The sequence below is a fragment of the Phaenicophaeus curvirostris genome, chromosome 2 (genome assembly GCF_032191515.1).
Source record: "Phaenicophaeus curvirostris isolate KB17595 chromosome 2, BPBGC_Pcur_1.0, whole genome shotgun sequence".
In the NCBI taxonomy this organism is placed as follows: domain Eukaryota; kingdom Metazoa; phylum Chordata; class Aves; order Cuculiformes; family Cuculidae; genus Phaenicophaeus; species Phaenicophaeus curvirostris.
The window spans coordinates 40,787,060-40,805,734 of NC_091393.1; the positions used below are offsets into that span (position 1 = coordinate 40,787,060).

Here is an 18,675-nt window from a genome sequence, read left to right on the forward strand (position 1 = left end):
AGTAGGAGAGTTTATGCTCCCACCCTAGCTGGAGGGATGTGCTGGCTATGTGTACACTAATATCATTCTTGAGATCAACCTATTGTAATCAATTTGTTCATGCAAGGTATGTTTTTTACAGATCAAAGTGAACTACAGTATAGCTACCCTGGCTTTCATCCACATTATAAAGCAAATTAAGGAATATAGGTTCATCACATGACCAAAGCTAAAAAAAGTAGTACAAATATTCCACATCTGCATTCATTGCCAGAAACATTTGTGCCCTGCAGTTCAAAAGGCTTGATACCAAGTGCACACACACCTCTTCTATCATCAACACTAGCACATGGACTCTGCCTTCAGGGAAGATTTTTCAGTAGCCAAGTGTGTGCCAAGAAACACTGGGTTTTGGTGAATTTGCCTCCAGCTCTGATCTGGCACAATCATGTCTGTTTGGATTTTTAAGTGTACTGCCAAAGGCCAAGGGAAAAGGAAAGGAACGTGTGTTTGTGCCTATTTGGGAAAAGTGGTTGGCTGTATAGATCTTAAAGTATCATAAAGGTGTGAAAATTATTTGATTTTCGTCACAATATTTGTCTGCAGAAACAGAATCAAATAGGTTTGGGGATAGATGTTAAAAGACATGAAAATTCTACTAGAAAAAAACCAAAAAAATATATCTGAATTCACCCAGAGGTGTTACTGGAGTCATAGCTACTTTATATGATACCACACCACAAAAGCTGTAGAGCAGGAATGAAACTAAGTGATGTCCCAAAGTAAGAGGGATTAACCATGTGGATTAACAGTACAAATCAATTGTTATCAAATTCCTTGTATAAAAAGCTGATCGAGAACTGCTTATTAGGATTTTCAGTAAGGTATAAAATAGTGAATGACATTTATTTTAAAACGTTGTGATTTGCAAGCAAATACTGTTCTTATCTGAAGAGGTCTATACTTAATTAGTAGTAGCACTTCTGAAGATGAAAAATGTTATTTCTCCCCAGCAAAGGACAAAAGGTAAAATATATGAATAAGAAAACATTTAATCAGGCTTTATACAATAAAGTCATTATCACATCTTCATATACAGCAAGTTTCAAGAACTATCTTTCATCATCCAAGATGAAAAACACTTCCTCCCTACAAACCAACCAAAACAAGAGCCTTTCTCAGGTTTCAGTCTCATACACAAACCGTAAGGCTCTGAATCATTCATGCTAATTACAGTAAGAGCAAATAGAGATAAAGCTTTCTATAACCCTATCTTTACCATGTTTAAAAAAGATGGTAAAAATTATAGTTCGGCTCTACTCCTTTGGCAGTAATTCCACATACTAAGGTACTAGCTTTTTCTTTGGTCTTGTTTCATTAACACACATACATATTTATATATACACACATACATACACAAAGCTTCTTTCACTTCACTTCAGACACTCTTTTATATGTTAGTTTCCTTGATTAAATGTGGCATATCCATAATGTTCTCAGTTATTATTTCTCAAGCGAGAGAGGAGCAAGTTTTCCCTCACATAGTTTCATTGTTTCTTATCCCCCCAGAAAGCCCACAAAGCTTCTCTCCTCTGTCTATATAACGTCTTTGAGGAATTCAGTCAAGTCCTTAACTATTTTAAGGAAAAGACAGAAGTTGAAATTTCAGTGGGTTTTTTTGCAGGGGGCAGACTGGTGGTAGAACAAACAGGTAACAAATTCTGGGTTGTTTTGATGACAGCATGTACAATGCTACTCAGGATTATTTCCTATAAACAGGATATTTGAAACTGGATGTTAAAGCACAGCAGGAATATCCAAGAGAAATCATGAATTAGTTATTTTCTTTCTGATTATAGCTCATTCACAGCATATTTTACAGCCTGCAGAAGCTTCCCACAGAACTAACAGCAACATGAAGTTACCAAATACAAGGGAATCATTATTGGTGAGGTTGCAATAAAACCAGCCACAAAGTTCCTGGGGAAATGTTTCTCCATGTGGGCATAAGGTAGGGCTGGTAAAACAGACATCAGGCATGTTTGACATTGAGATAGTAGATCACGTCCCCGTTTACTGGCACTGCAGTGTTCACATGAACGCAGAGGACTTTTAAAGCTGGTTTTGAGACTTGTCTTTGGCATCAACTGCTGGCTTTGTTCCTTCCTCAAAAAATAAAACATACACATTTTTCAAGTAGTGACATGAATCCGAAGTGGATAAGACTCCTCATGGCAAATAAAGAATATAATAGGCATCACAAAACTACTGTGTTCAAACAGAAGGGAAGAAAAATCTCCACAAAATCTCCCCATCACAAAACACAGTAATGGATAATTATCACACCAGGAAGCTACTATAAAGTCACTCTAGAATGAAGGAGCATAACACCTGGCAGTACACTATTATGTGCTTAAAATAACTTTGCAATAGCTGCATCCTTCTAGGTTCTCACGATCAAGGCTACAGCTATCAAAAAATGTTCTTCAATGCCCAGCACATACAGATCAGACGACCATTCATCTAAAGTTTCTTTTCACATGCAAGAGACCCAAGTGATGTGACCTTCAACAGCTTAGACTACAGGACCTGCTTTACAGAAGAAAATTAAATGCTGAAATTTTACCTCAAGTTACAGAAAAAAAAACATAGAATGGGAGACAGCCACTGGTCATGCTTTGGTTTGCTAAACAAATCCAAAATAACTTACTTTCTTGATGAAATGAAACCTCCACATACAGGTTCAGCAGAAAATTTAAGAAAAAAAGTTTAGCAAACATTAAAATAAGCGTGACTTCTTTCTAAAACTTGGAAGCTGTTTCCTCAAACTTATTCCCACCAAAAGTACTTGTGTAGCTTTTAAAGCTACCTTTTCCCATGTGTGCTTTAAATGCTGAATAATAATTATGGTTGGTTCCTGTAACAAAGGATCATAAAGACAGGGGGAAAGGAAGGTTATACAGTCTGTTACAGATGGAAAGAGTTTTGTCTAGACTAGGCATGTCAAATTGAAGGGACACTCACGTATCGCTATAATGCTGGAAACCTACCCTTTCAGAAGTGATGAGTGAGTTTGGATGCTGAACATGAGGCAGTACAAAGAAAAAATTCATTTTCAAAACCAAGCCTCTGTAAAGTCAGACCTCTTGGTGATGTCAAGTGACAGAAAATCAAATGCTGAAGAGTCTCATGAATTGGTAGCACAGTGCAATAGTAGAACACTACTGTAAAAATATTTACAATGCTGTAAAGCATGCAGTATGGCAACAAAATAGAAATTATATCAAAACCAATAAGTTTGTAAGCTAGCAAGAAGAATTTGCTAATTTTAAGTACTTACCAATACAGCTAGACCATTAAGAAAGCAAGCAAAAAGAACTGTGATTTAAATGCAATTCAGTGGTACCTAATTCAAACTCTGAACTTCTCAACTTTAACTGACGCTATATTATCTTTCACATCCTTAGTTTTCTATTTGCATTGTATAAACATCAGATAATTGGTATTTCAAACAGTGGTATGCAGAGGAAAGACATTTCGAAAAAGCATCTGATTTTTCAATCGTACTTCTCTCAGCCTGAGTGAGTATGCTAGTAAACCATTTACACCCACAAAAGTGGCAAAAGCTGCAACTAAGAGCTTTGTTTTCCACCAACAGCTTGTATTTCAAAAATTTAAACAGAAATTTCCTATTCTAATCATATCTGTTTGTCCAGTAACCATTTCCTCTTTTTTTTAAATTTCAGAATACCCAACAAACTAACGTGGAGTTGCCTGCTCGGCTTCCCTAATGAAAACAAGAGAGGTGGTATAGATGCAAAGTAGCCAGGAAAGGCTGTATGCCCTTTTCCTCCACCACCGCAACTCCCATAATAAAAGCTCACTTCAAAACAATTAATGTATAAATGAGAAATGTCTAAACCCCAAGCCTATTTAAACGCTAGACAGAAGAGTTTAAGATGCTGGAGGAACTGAGGAAGACTAGTAATAAAAGACTTTGGAGGAACAATCTTAGTTTGTTCAGGTATCTGATTCACAGGATTCCAAGGAAGAGTTAGTTCCTCATGTGGCTATGGCACCTCCAAGAGACCTTGATGATCATCAGGCATGAGAATAGCACATGGTAGGAGTCCAGAGTGTCTGCATGGGGAGTGTCTGGCTGAGCACAAGCCCTCAGGGAAGCTCATAGAGGGAGTGCAGGCACAGCGGTACAGAAATGCTGCCCAGACACAAGGGGCAAATAGGTGGATATTGCCAGCTGGAAATTGCCACGGGGCAGAAGCGGCCTCTACAAGTACATCAGCAGCAAAAGATAGACCAAACAGAACACGGACATGCTGCTCAGCTGGTTGACAAAACCAGTGGCAATGGACACAAAAATGCTCAAGCATTGTCTTTTTTGCTTTGGTCTTTACCAGCCAGGAATACTCATGGGGTTTGGTGGCAAGGGCCTAGGGAAAGGTATCAAATCATGACAAAGTAAGGGACAGAGTACATAAACAAAACGGACATACCCAAGTCAATGGGACCACATAATATGCTTCTGACAGTGCTGAGATAGTTGGCCGACATCACTGCAAGGCCTCTCTAGATCACTCTTGAAAGGTTACAGTGATCAAGGCATGTCACTGGTAAATGAGGAATAAAAGACTGAAGATCCAGGGAAATTCAAGCCAGTCAGCCTTACTCCAAACCCTGGGAAGAAAATGGAGCAAATCCTCCTTGAATCTATCTCCATGAACACAAAGGACAGAAACACCTTTGCGAACAGCAAGCATAACTTCCCAAAGGCAAAACATGCTCATCCAACCCAGTTGCTTATTATGATGAATCCACTGGCTCCATGGATGTGGACAGAGCAGCAAACATCATCTACCTTGACTTTAGCATGCTTTTATGCTGTCCCCCTTAGCACTACAGCAGCCAAAAACGCATGGACTAGATGGCTAGTCAACAAGGTCGATGAAAGAAGTGGCTGGACTGACAAGCTCAAGGCAGCAGTAAACAGTTTGAAGTGTAATAGAAGTGGAAACAGTTTGAAGTGGATAGATAGGAGTGACACTTCCTTGGGGGTAATCTGAACAATAGAGCAGAACACACTCTCACCAAGTTCTTGGGTAACACCGAAGTCCAGCAATGTAGACTTCCCACATGAATGACCTCAGCAAGCTGGAAGAGCGAGCTGACAGACCTCTTGAAGACAACCAAAAGCCAATCCAAAAATCTTATAACTAATATGAAATAATCCCATGCCACAGTACATGATGGGAACTTGCAGGCTAGAAAATACCTTTGCAACAAATGTCCTGGTGGTACTTGTGAACAAACTGTTCAACACAAGTACAGAGTGCATCCTTGCAGCGATAAAAGCTAACTGTACAGTGGATTGTATTAGCAAGAGTACTTGTTAGTGACGGGAAACCATTAACGCTTTCTATGCAACATTCCTGATGCCTCAAATGGGAACCCTGTCCTTGGTTTTCAGCTCCCTTGTACCAACTGAGATAAGTAAATAAATAAATAAATGGAGAAAACATGGCATAAGAGAAGAGAGATGGAGCTGAGTTTGTTCAGACCACAGAAGAGAACGCTTCTTAATGACTTAGTGGGTACCCACAGAGAAAAGGTAGCTAAGTTCTCAGTGGTGGACAATGAAAGGAAAAAGGGCAGTGGTCAAGTTGTATCAAGAAAAATTCTAACTATGTACAACAATAAAAATTTCAAAAACCTACAATAAGGGTCTTTAGACACTGGAACATGTCTGCAGAGGGTCTGTAGAATCTGCCTCCACAGAGATTTTCCACACATGAGTGCACAAGACTGAGCAACTCAGATTTGATTTTGAAGTCAGCCCTTCTCCAAGCAGGAGATCAGATCTCCAGAGGTCCAGTGGCGAGTTTGAATGCCTCCCCTTCTCAATAATAAAATCATTCGGTAAGCAGAAGGTTGGGAGTAAGAACAAACAGGATGGACTACAGCGTGCATAAATGCAGACCAACCATGTTTCTATAATGTTTTCAGATTATCAGGCTGCAAATGAAAGCTGCTTTCATTAAGTCAAAAAACTCTCACTACTATTGGAGCATCTACTTTCTGCAAGGTTTAGATTTACATAATGAAAAATAACTTGAACAAAATTGATTATTGCAATAAAAGGATTTCTTTCTACCATCCTAATGTTCTGAGTTTTGCTTGCAGCATATATATATTTTCAATTTAGATGACTATTTGTAAAAAAACCCCAAACATTAGGCCTTTTACTTTTTTCAAGGTGTTTATTCAGATCAGAGCTTGCCCCCAACAAGCTACATTTCAGTCACAGACAACAGATTTTATCTTTTACCAACTGTACAACACATTTGGCTCTTATGTAAAACATATACATGGAGACAGAAATGAATACATCTCTGTCTCGATATGAATAGTCTTTTTTCCCCCCCTTTCTCTCTCTCTCTTTTTTTTTTTTAAAGAAACTGTATGAAGAGACTTATGGGCTTTTCTTCTTCAGGAAGGTTATTTTTTTAAATGTCCTTCTTGTCCTGTGATATCACTTGACAAAAATCACACACATTTCTAGGAAGAGTCAGTTCAGGTTTAGTGCCATGCTTTCTCTAGAGCTTTACAAAATAACACAAAAATATCAGTCAACTTGAAGTTTGTCTTTACACAGCATAGTTTTTCCCACGGTGATTCTTCAGACGATCTTACCAAAACAAAGAAAGCCGAATGCACCTTTGAAACATTATGACTTTTTATGTAAGTAATGTGTACAACTCTTCTGCTCTCTAAATAGTAATTAGGTTTTCTGTTGTGGGGCAGGGCACAGGGAGAAATCCATCACTGCAAATGATTAACACTTATTTTTCTTCTCTAAAGAGCTGAGTATTACTAGCTAGGTCTGCCACAAAAACTGAAGTGCAATTCTCAAAATCACAGATGGGTGGAGAACTATAACCACAGTAACAAGCAGCAGATATCCCCGCAGACAGCACTATGGGCAAAGCTTTATCATTAGTATCACCATTCAGTGCACCAACAGATGTCAGTGCTCAAAGGCAGTGAGAAAACCGACAGTGGAAATAAAGACTGGGTCTGCATCTGCGCGTGTTGATCAGTGAATAGTAAAATTACTATCTTCTTAAGCACTACACTTTGAAAGCAAAATGGTTTTTAGCTCGGTATTCTCTTACATGAACTACTTCCCATTTCCTTGGGAGAAAGAAGTCCCTGAACAAAAGAAATTTCAAAAGGCACAGAGATGTTTATTATGCTGTGGACTAAGTGAAAGAAAAATATGCGGATACTTTAAAAAGCAACCTCACAGTGGTCTGAATACTAATTAAAGAAACAAGCTATACTGATCTAATGCAATTTTATTGCAATGCTTTAAAAGCACATACTGAATTTGAATAAATAATTCAAAAGGAGTTTATGTTGCCACGCAGAACACCCCTACACAAACCAGATAATGTAAAATTCTGGAAAAAAAAGTATCAGATATCCTTTCTACTTTATTCATGTAAGCAACATCCAGTTCTGCCTCTAACCTAAGTACCAGCATAATATACCTTCACATGAGAAATGCAAAGCTGTGTGGGTTTTTTTTACATTAAAATCGCAACTTCTGCTTCTGTCCAGCATCAGAGAAAAAAGTTGATTCTTCTGAAATATTTTTTGAGATGCACACAGGAAGTCTTGTAACAGCTTCATAGTCAGCAGCTTATCTATTGTACTGCATGGCTGTCTAAGTCTCTTATTAGAGATTTGTATTAACAAACGAACAAACAACTAAAAGGGCCCAAGTTTCATAGAAGCCAGACTTCCATTCACTTGCTTTATTCCCAGGATAATTTAAAAGCCAAGGAGAGGGAGTGGGAGGACAAACAAAACTAGATTTTACACTTGTAGTTACCTTTCAATAAGAGGTTGTGTATCTCGGTGCTCCCACAAGGGCAGTGAATGTTTAACTTTAAGAGTTATAAGCACATAACAGCAGGTTATGTGCTCATCCAATCTGTTTGAAAAGCTTTTAAAATTAGATGCATCAGCATGAGCAATATCTTTATCTTCATAAACACCATCTATAAAATCCAATCATCTTACTGCAGGGAGTTATAGCAAGTTGTCATAATGTTTCATGCGAGCATTTCTTGGTCACAACAGAGTTCAAACTGAAAATTTCAAGATGCAAGAAAGGCAAACTGAGAGCTTTACTACCCTACTTGCCTTACTTCAAAACAGCACTGGACTTCAAAACAGCATTTGATTTGAAGTATTGCTTAAAAAGCTTAGAGCTAGTAACCTAAACACAGAAGCAGCTAGTCTCAGGTTTAGGCTTCCCCATAAGGAACAGCATACTTGGCAGCAGTTAAGCGGCAAACCACAGCTGCCCATGTGCAGCCACGACCCAGGCTCCAAACCCCAGGTTTAAACCAACTCTCATGAGCTGACGTGCCCAGGCTAGAGACCTGCAGCGTGAGTATGAACAAAGACAGCCTTCACCCAGCACAAAGCAACAGACCCTGGTTTAGTGGGGGGGGGAAAAGGTGAATAGCAGAGAGATAGTCAAGCTCTGCTCTTTACTGTCACACTGCACGATCCTGCACAAATTACTAGAACCTTCTCAACCCTGGAAAAACAAACCGCTTTATCACAACTACAAAATCTTCCAGACTCCGCAGGCAAGGCTGCTGAGCACTGCGATACAACAGCGACTTAACTACAATTCTGTAAAAGGTTTCTTTTAATCTAGTTAGGACCAGCATGTACTTTATTACTCAACAATTATGCTTTCATGACAGGCTTGCAGATCCAATTAGAAAAAGTCATGAAAAATAGAAAAGCAGATGCTTCTCAGATGCATGCACACATTCCTTATATCGTGTGCTTAAAAAAATAAAAATGAGGAAAAAAAAACCCTAAACAAATTTTGTGGTAAAGGAGATTTTCACAGAGAAGGGACTAATATATTAAGGGATGGTACAATGTACAATGTCTGGTACATTGGCTGTATTGCTTAATTCATAAGCCCGCCTAAACAATAATTTTCTTAATTTGTAAAATGACAGTTCTAGAAGTAACTCAAAAATAGACCATAAAACCCTTGAAAACTGAACGTCTAAAGCATATTTTATGCAGAGACATATCTGAATAGTTGAGCACGTTACCAAAAAAAACCCAGTTACTCTGTTTATTGGCAGTTTATTGCCAGAAAAGTGCTGCACCATTAGACAGCATCAAACACTGAATCAAAGCCACTTTCCTGAAGTATTACTCTTATTCTGCCAAGTAAGTTAGGAAGACAAAGTTATTATTCGTAAATAAATGAACTGTTGGTTAAGATGAAAACCACAGAATTTTACACCTATGCTGGCTCCTCAAACTAGAAAAAAAACCAAAACCAAACCCAAACCAAAGTTAACACAGTCAGGAACGAGAACATTTATAACTCTATGCAGCCTGCTGAGATGAATCCCAGAGTCTTGAGGGAATTGGCAGATGTGGTTGCCAAGCTACCCTTCACAATATCTGAAAAGTTGTGGCAATCAGAAGTCTCTCCGTGGTGACTGGAAAAAACGTAATGTTGTGTCCATTTTTAAAAAGGGCAGAAAAAGCTACCCTGGAAACTACTGACCTGTCAGCCTCACCTCTGTGCCTGGGAAGCTCATGGAAGAGATCCTCCGAGACGTTATGCTAAAGACATCAAGGATGCGTAGGTGATTAATGGCAGCCAGCAGGGCTTCATCGGGGCAAATCCTGTATGACTAACTTAGTGGCTTTCTATGATAGGGTAACCACAGCAGTGGACACGGGAAAACCAATGGATGTGATGTATCTAGACTTCTGTAAAGCCTTTGACACTGTTCCCCACAACATCCTTCTCTCTAAATTAGAGAGATATGGATTTGATGGGTGGACTGTTCAGTGGATAAGAAACTATACCAAGAAATGTATTCAGAAGAGCAGTGGTCAATGGCTCGAAGTCCAGATGGAGATCCGTGACAAGTGGTGTCCCTCAGGAGTCAGTACTGGGACCGGTGCTGTTTAATATCTTCATCAATGATACTGACAGTGAGATTGAGTGCACCCTCAGCAAGTTTGCAGATGACACCAAGCTGAGTGGTGCAGTTGCCACACCAGAAGGACGGGATGTCATCCAGAGAGACCTGGACAGGCTGGAGAAGTGGGCCTGGGAGAACCTCATGAGGTTTAACAGGGCCAAGTGCAAGGTCCTACACCTGGGTCAGGGCAATCCCCAATTTCAGTACATGATGCGGAATGATGCAATTGAGAGCTGCCCTGCAGAGAAGGACTTGGGGGTGCTGGTTGGTGAGAAGCTCAACATGAGCCGGAAATGTGTGCACTCACAGCCCAGAAGGTCAACTGTATCCTAGGCTGCATCAAAAGAAGCGTGGCCAGCAGGTCGAGGGAGATGATTCTGCCTCTCTGTTCCTCTCTTGTGAGACCTCATCTGGAGTACCGTTTCTAGTTCTGGAATCCTCAACATAAGAAGGATATGGAACTGTTGGAATGGGTCCAGAGGAAGGCTACAAAGATGATGCAAGGGCTGGAGCACCTTTCATAAGAGGACAGGCTGACAGAGTTGGTCTTGTTCAGCTTGGAGAAAAGAAGGCTCCAAGGAGATCTTATAGCAACCTTCCAGTACCAGAGAGGGACCTACAAGAAAGCGGGAGAGGGACTGTTCATAAAGGCTTGTGGTGATAGGATGAAGGGAAACGGGCATGAACTGGAGAGGGGCAGATTTAGACTTGATATAAGGAAGAATTTCCTCACCATGAGAGTGTTGAGACACTGGAACAGATTGCCAAGGGAAGCTGTGGATGCCCCATCTCTGGGGGCGTTCAAGGCCACGTTGGATGGAGCCTTGGGCAGCCTGATCTAGTGAGACGTGTCCTTGCCCATGGCAGAGGGGTTGGAACTAGATGATCTTTAAGGCCTCTTCCAACTCTAACTTCTCTGTGATTCTATGATTCAACCATTCTTACAGCAGTACATTTCAGACAGCTTTAAGAAAAGTTCTGTCCATCCAACAGTCATGCAAGTGCTTCTGTAACAATGTTAATTGCCTCCACGAGAAGTGCTGTCTCCTGTATGTCCGTGATTTCCTTTTCATAGCCCTGTCCTTTCATTAACATTCAAAGAAGCTATCAAAGCCTGGCTGTCTACAACTCTTATTTTCCCCTGAATAAGACATGACATTTTTCAGCCTTAAATGTAGACTTTAATAAACAGGTGGAATTTTTTCTGCTTCAGTTTGCCCACAGCACAGAACTACAGCCTTAGGCAACTGTACTCAGCAACATTATGATTTACTCTATTTCTTTGTATTAAACGGCTGCCATATGTTGCTATACTAACACAAGGTACAAAATTATCATCATGAGAATATAACTTTTGCCAAAATGCAGGAGACATTCCATTTTAAGCTTTACTTCATGTCTTTACACCATCTTATTTAGCTTTCATGGTAAGAGTCCTGTTTCTGGAATTCACGTTTTGCCTTTATATAAAATGTGCATGTGGGTTTTCAGTTAAAGAACTAACCATGCACTTGAATTTTTGTGAAAGCCAGATGTTTTCCACCGAACATTTAAAGCTTTTTCATTTTCTCAAAATTCTAAGGATCCAGTTACACAGGACATTCAGTCAGTTTTGGTAAATTTACCTGTTGAGAATGCAGACCAAGTTGGAATATACAATATTAAATATTCTTCTTAGCTCACAGAAAATAGGTCTAAGGCTGAAAAACATGAACAAGCAATGGGAACACACCCTGTTCTGGTGAAAAATGCACACAATCACACCCTGAGACATCCCTCCATCTCACAATCAATGTTCAAATCAGACAGACATTTACCTGCATGACAGAAAGTCCAAGTCATTTGGCTGGAAACAGGCTGCTGGAAACAATATCCTCCCCTTAAAAAAAAACCTTAAGGGCTCCCAGCAGAAAGAATATTACTTTGGCAAAGCATACCCTATCGCACATCTTGTGGACAAAAAGATGCCACAGTCCCATTCTCCTCCACACTGCTCTTCTTCCAAATTCATTGGCTTAGTGGAGTTCCACTGTGCTCGTATCTCCAGTAAGCCATTTGAGCTCTCCACTCTGCTAAGTCACAAACCCAACAAAAGTGGGGGTAGTTTTCTGTCTGGTTGGCAGGTTGAACTGGCTCTGCATAGGGTATGCCAAGTGACAGAACCAAGAGGTTGCTTAACAGAGTCTCTGAATTATGCTCTTAGTAACTCAGATAAAGCTTCTCTGTATCTTGTAGTGCCATTATCCCTAAGCAAGCAGTTTAGCTTACTGTTTTGTGACATTTTTGATGCCCCAAGATAACCTCTGTCACCTCCAGCTGCCACTTCACAAGAGCACAGTTCTCCCAAGACCCAGGCAAAGTGTCTACAACTCCCATGAAGATGCCTTTAAGTTAGGGGCATAAGGTACCTCACTAGTACCACACTTGATTTCCTTTACTCAGGCACTTCATTCACCTCCTTAGTGTCTTTTTCTAAAATCATTAAAAATAACAGAACTATAAACCCCAGCATTTATAAGGAAGGAAGGCACTACAAAACACTCAAAGAATTAGCAGATACAAGAACACTGAAGACAACAGGTAGGTAAATAAAGCCTTGGGAGAAAAAAAAATCCAAGATTAATTTTAAACTCCTTGACAAACTGAATGACAGCTGCAAGATGTCAGCATTAAGGTCACAAAATACTTTAAGAACACTTCTTTCAAAATGCATTACATCATGAACACGTTTCCAGGAATTACCACACTGCTTACTATCTACATGTCAATTTCTTTCCTTTCACTGTATCTTGCTCTTAAAGAAATGTACCACCAGAGAAAGTGGCTTTTTCTGTTTGAAACCCAAACTCAATACTCCTACAGTTGTATTTGAACTCTTCCCCTCCCCCCTTCCTACAAAGGCCCCACAACTTTCCTCCCAGTAAAAGCACTCTGAATTTCCATCAATAGGAGCTGGGGTTTTAGTAAATCCTGCCACCAGGTTTCTTTTCCCCTTCCCTGCTCTGAGACAAAAGGAGTTGGAAGGTAACAAGACTCCTGAAGCGCTGCACTTCAGCCTGCTGCAGAAGGTTATTACAGTAGATTGAACCTTTGCTATGCAAATGTCACATTGCAGAGATTCAAATTTAATGGAGAAGCTAGGCTAGAAAATCAGATACCAGCTCCTAGAAGGCTATTGAAAGAGGTCGCGTACCTCCTTCATCCGTACAGTACCATTCCCTCACCACAGCCCACACTAGCACTGAGCAAACCCTTCCATTAAGGCGACTCACCAACTTGGTAGAAAACTCCAACTTTTTTGCTCTGCCAATTTTCTGATTGTTTAGTGAACTGAAGGAGCTTACAGACAGCTATCGTGGAATCCATATTAGGACACAGTGGGAGAAGGCAGTCAAGAGTAAGTGGTAAGAAGAGATTTCCCCCCCTCTTCGACAACAAGCAGTATTAGTGAGCTCACCTTGTCTCATAAAAATCACTAAAACGAAAACAGATCTCCCCCAACCTGGCACTGTTGATCAAGCACCAGGATACCAGGCAATAGGAAAGCAAAGCAGTGGAAGCAGGCAGGAAGGCACAAAGGTTTGACCAACCTTTTTGAGCAGCAACCTACCTGCTATAACTTTGCCATCACTCCTCCCATTCATCAGAAGGTTGTGTTTATGCCCAATTGCTGCTCTATCAGATCTCTGATTAGCACTTCATTTCCATGCTGATAAACTTTCTTTCTTCAAGGTACTTCTGAACTTCCATGCAACATTTCTAAGACGTCTTGCTTAACCTATTGACTTCCAGCAAAACCTCTGACTAGGAAGCTTCAGAATTCAATCTGTCAATATCACCTCAATTTGGTTCTTTACAGAAACACAACATGAAGTAATCTTCAGCTGCAGTCTGTTTTGCCGATTTGTGACCATCGCCCTGTGGAGCTCAAAGGGCTAATACTCAGGAATGACAGTACAACCAGTGAATAATATTCTCCTCTCCAATACATCTGGACAGCTGCAACAGCTGAGAGCTGTGCAAGTATTTGGAGCACTGCAAGCTGTATAGAGCATGATTAGGTAACTTCAGACATCAATTCCAGTTTTCCAAGGAGGCTTTTATCCTGAAGGTACATCCAAACAGCATCAAACAATATTGTGTACAGTGCAAGCTAGCTACCTTGTACAAGAGCAGCTCAGCTGCATTAGTATGGTACTCCACCAACACCAATAGCTTGCTGTTCAGTAGGATTAATTAGCCTGGGTAGAGCACTGCACTAATGTGATTATATTGCTTCTCGTACCTGAGCTAGCTCATTCATTGTTTTCTATTACTTTTCTCTGAAGGAAAAAAAAAAAAAAAAAAAAAAAGAAGAGTTCAGTGTTTGCTATTTTCCTAAAACCTAAATAATTCAATCACTTTTTTTTGTTGTTTGTTTGGAAGAGAGGAATGAGACTTGGAGAAGATTCAAAATCAGATTTCCCTAATGGAAACAGTGTGTCTCCTGCCTCTATAGCCTGTCCCCACTATTACCATTCTTTTCTAATCACTTCTGTTAATATCAAGCTGCCGCCTTTTCCAGATTGCCTGCGCACTGGCAAGTCTTCCCTGGACATCAGAAATAAAGATGTCCAGCCACAACTAACAGTGACAACAGCAGGGACAAGGAAGACTTGCAATTCATTTGAGTGGAACAGAGTCATCACTGCCTTCTTTACAGATGGAGAACAGATATCACAGGAGATACTTGCTCAAAAGTGGGGCTACCTCTCAGATCAGTGAGTGGAAGAGCAGGAATACAAGCCACAACCTCCTCACTCACAGTGTGGGGTGGGGCTCCCAGAAGGACCGAAAACAGAGACCAGTGTGAGATGTACCTGGTACCCAGACGCTGCCCCAGGTCACGGAGACACCAAAGCATATGTGTAACTGCCCAAAGGATCCAAGCGCTGACAAAATACAAGCATAGTGATATGCTCAAAAGCAGCTGTGCCTCTTTGCTTAAGCCTTCCTGAAGCATCTGGCATGAGGAAGACACTCAGGAAAGGCAACATGAAGTCAGACAGTAATAAATGCAGCAGCCACAAGCAACTGATAGTGGTTTTACGACAGGAAGTACTGGACAAACCCCATCACAGGCAGTGCTGATAGACCCTATTTCTTTTGAGTTTGCCTGTAACTCAGTCAGAGGAGAAACAGGAATATCGCAGCACACTAGTATCTCTAGTCTTTAGCCTACGCACCCTATCAGTATGGGCACACCTGTGCACAGGCAGGAGAGTTACCAGATGAAGACCTTGAGACTCTCCGTATCCTTGTGGCAGAGTGGGAGGCAGTGACAGTAACACAATCTCCACTTCTGCATGTTCCCACAAGACTCCTGTTTGTTTGTTAAACTTCTATTAAGTTTTTTTCTAGTTATTTGTCATACTACGTAGGTTTTGACACTAAATAGTTCAAAAATCTTCATATTCCTGCCTTTAAGATTCACTTGTTTTTAAATACCAAAAAAAACCAGTCAAAATTTCTATGACTAAACTTTAAGAGATGCTATAAAAATCATGGCATTTTAATGTTTCATGATTACAATCCACATTAGTACCTGCTAGACTTCTAAACACTTTTTTCAACTTGAAACTTATAACAGTAAATGGACAAAACATCTCCAAGTTCTCTCCTCCCTCAGCTCTATATTGGTATGTTGATTTATACAGAGTTTTTCCGAGGCAGAAATGCAAGGAAAAACAACTTTATTTCTTGGCATTCTTTTCCTTTATGTTAGCCTGCTTCCTTCTGTCAGGAATATCCACAGGAATAGCTTCAAATTCTGAATTCTAGTAACACAACATACATCATACAATGCAGATACCAGGCTCAAAAGGGTACAAAAGCAGAAAGATTCTTTAGAGTTGCAACTCCAGCATGGAACCACCAGGTACATGAGAGGAGCTTTAAGGGACAATTCCAGTTTCTATGCCTGTACAACGTAGTGTGAAAGTTCATACTTTAAAGTTACCACTTAAAACTATTTCTAAAAAGACCACAGATTAGAACTGCGGCTTGACAATAAAGTCTCAACATAAAAAATGAGCACAAGCGCTTGCAAAGAAAGAGAAAAGCAACATAAAGACCAACACATTAAAGAAAAATCAAACCACTCAAGGTACTGCAAAAAGGCAACAGCAATTAAGTAAACAACATGTTACGATCACATACTGAATCAGGAGGAAAAGGAACTCCCAGAAACAACACACAGTAGTGAAGAATTATAGTGAGATATGAAAGCAAAATAAAGATCTGGAAACTAAGTGCAGTCTCTTTGTCATTTCCTACACTTACACTGCCAAATCTGGTTTAGGGAGTTATACTATGTTACTGGTAGCTCCAGTGCAGCAGCGGAAGAGAAAAAAAAGAGTGGAAATGGAAGGGAAAGGGAAGGTAAAAAAGAAATAGCTGGTTACGTATGTATGTACACATACACACAAGCATACACATGTATGGACACACACACACACGTATCTGTATATAATAAAAGATAACTTGGACTAGCTGGCACAGCCTAGGACTAGCAAAAGCAGTACACTTCTCGCTGGTTATTTACTTGTTGCAGTCTTCGATGCTACACAGAATCACGTACATTGGGTCTGGAGCCCCATTACTTCTAAATACCTCTACATGGCAATTCAAAACAACTGGGAAAAGAGTTCGCTGGTATTTGTAATTGTGCTGCATGCTCAGAGAATAGTCACTGCGCACCAAGTGGAAGCCTATACCACACACTCCTGAGAGTTTCTCCCCTCAAATACCTTTGCGTTGGTATTTGCTGCTTATGACTGCTGAACGATTTGCTAGAACAGTTGAACTGATGCAAGGACTCCAGAGCACAGAACACAAAACTTGAGATTTGCGGGAGCTTATTACCTGACGCTCCGTGCGATGTCAGGACTCACTTTTCAGACCGTTCTGTACAAACACGCCACAAAAACACATCAGTCCAAATAAGGCTAACGATGTTTCACGAACAGAAACACTCAGTAGGTATAGAAGTGAGCCTGCCTCATTTCCATCACCACGGAACGGGAAACGTATAGGACTAATTAATTCGTAAATCCTAATCTCTGCGGGCAGCCCAAGTTGTCAGGTCGATAAATAAAGCGGCCAGTAACGACGGGAAGTTGAACTATATTATCGAGGAAATTCTCCTTCTGTCAGAGGACCCTGGCGAGCTCCGCTCCGCTAGAACAGCTTCACCGACGCGCCGCTCGGCGAACTGCTGAGGCGAACGCCCTCAAAACGGCACCTGAACCAGCCGAGCAGCACGAACGAACGAGACCGCTCAGGGAATTTCTCCAAACGCCAAACGGCTCGGACGCTCTCCCGCCACACGTAACCCCGGTCGGCGATTCGCCGGACACCCTCACCCCGCCAGGCAGCCGGAGCGGCCCCGCGGGGCGAAAGCGGCTCCGCTCGGGGTAGACGCGGGGGGAAAAGGGGGGACCCGGCCGCGACCTGTTGCCCCGCGCGGGGGCTGCGGGACCGGCCGCCACCCACCTCTTTGATCTTGGCCCTCCGCCGGCGGACGGCGGCGTCCGAGGGCTCCCGGCCCGCGGCGCCCGGGGGCTGTCGGAAAGGGCGTCGGGGCAGCCCCGGGGCTCCCGCCTCCTTCCTGCCGCGGGCGTCCCGCAGAAGTTTCTCCTTGTCCTGACGGATGTCCCTGCGGATCTCGTCCGGCAGCTTCTGCAGCGTCTCCTTGGCCTCGCGGAGAGCCCGCTCGTGGTCGGCGCGGATCCGCTCCAGGCTGCCCGCGGGGCGCCCGCCGGGGGGCGGCGGCCGCAGGGCGGCCGAGTGGAAGAGGACGCCGCTGAGGAGCTTGGAGGAGTCGGGCAGGAAGAAGATGGCCCCGAAGCACAGGGTGATGAAGGCGCTGAACACCAGCAGCAGCACGAACTTCTCCGCCAGCCGGAACGCGCCGGGCCCCGCCGCCTTACGGAACCCAACGCCCGCCGCCGAGGCGCCCACGCCGCCTCCTCCACCTCCTCCACCGCCTCCTCCACCTCCACCGCCGCCCGCGGGGCCGCCCAGCGCCCCCGGCCCCGCCGCGCTCCCGAAGAGCGGCAGCAGGCTGGCGGCGGGCATGGCCCCCGCTCCCCGCGCCCGCGAGGATCCCGCTCCCCCGGCCCCGCCTCGACAACTTCGGCCGAGACGCGACTTTTTCCCCGCTTCACGCCGGGGGCGGGACGGGGCGGGGTTCGAGGGGAAGGGAAGCGGGAAGGGGGGGGGGGTGTGTGGGAGATGCGAGGCGCGCCCCCGACGCGTTTGTGTTTGCGCGCACGTGTGTGTGTGCGCGCGCCCTCCCGGGCGCGCGCGCACACACACGTGCGCGCAAACACAAAGGCGCGGGGGCGCGCTTGTCTAACCCCCCCCCCCCCCCTTCCTCAGCACCGTCTTTAAGCCCTGTTATATTAGATGTGAGGCTGCTCCTTAAACTAAACGATGAGCATCCCTGATTTTCGACACGCGTTTCCCAGAAGTGGGTAACGGAGCCTGGTAGCTTTGCCGAGATGAAGCTGTTTAAGATTGAAGAACTCGGCCCGCTTGGAAAAGTAAATGAGAATCTTTTCTTTCTTTCTTTCTTTCTTTCTTTCTTTCTTTC

The 18,675-nt window shown here is 42.6% G+C and overlaps 1 protein-coding gene across 1 annotated transcript in view; it reads right to left on the reverse strand.

The window, feature by feature from the left end:
• Positions 1-18,158, reverse strand: part of MAN1A1 (mannosidase alpha class 1A member 1) — a 157,751-nt gene extending 139,593 nt beyond the window's left edge. The window contains exon 1 of the mRNA XM_069851778.1: positions 17,574-18,158. Coding sequence (XP_069707879.1) covers positions 17,574-18,158 — 585 coding nt within the window. The remainder of the gene's footprint in view (positions 1-17,573) is intronic.
• Between the last annotated feature and the right edge of the window lie 517 nt (positions 18,159-18,675).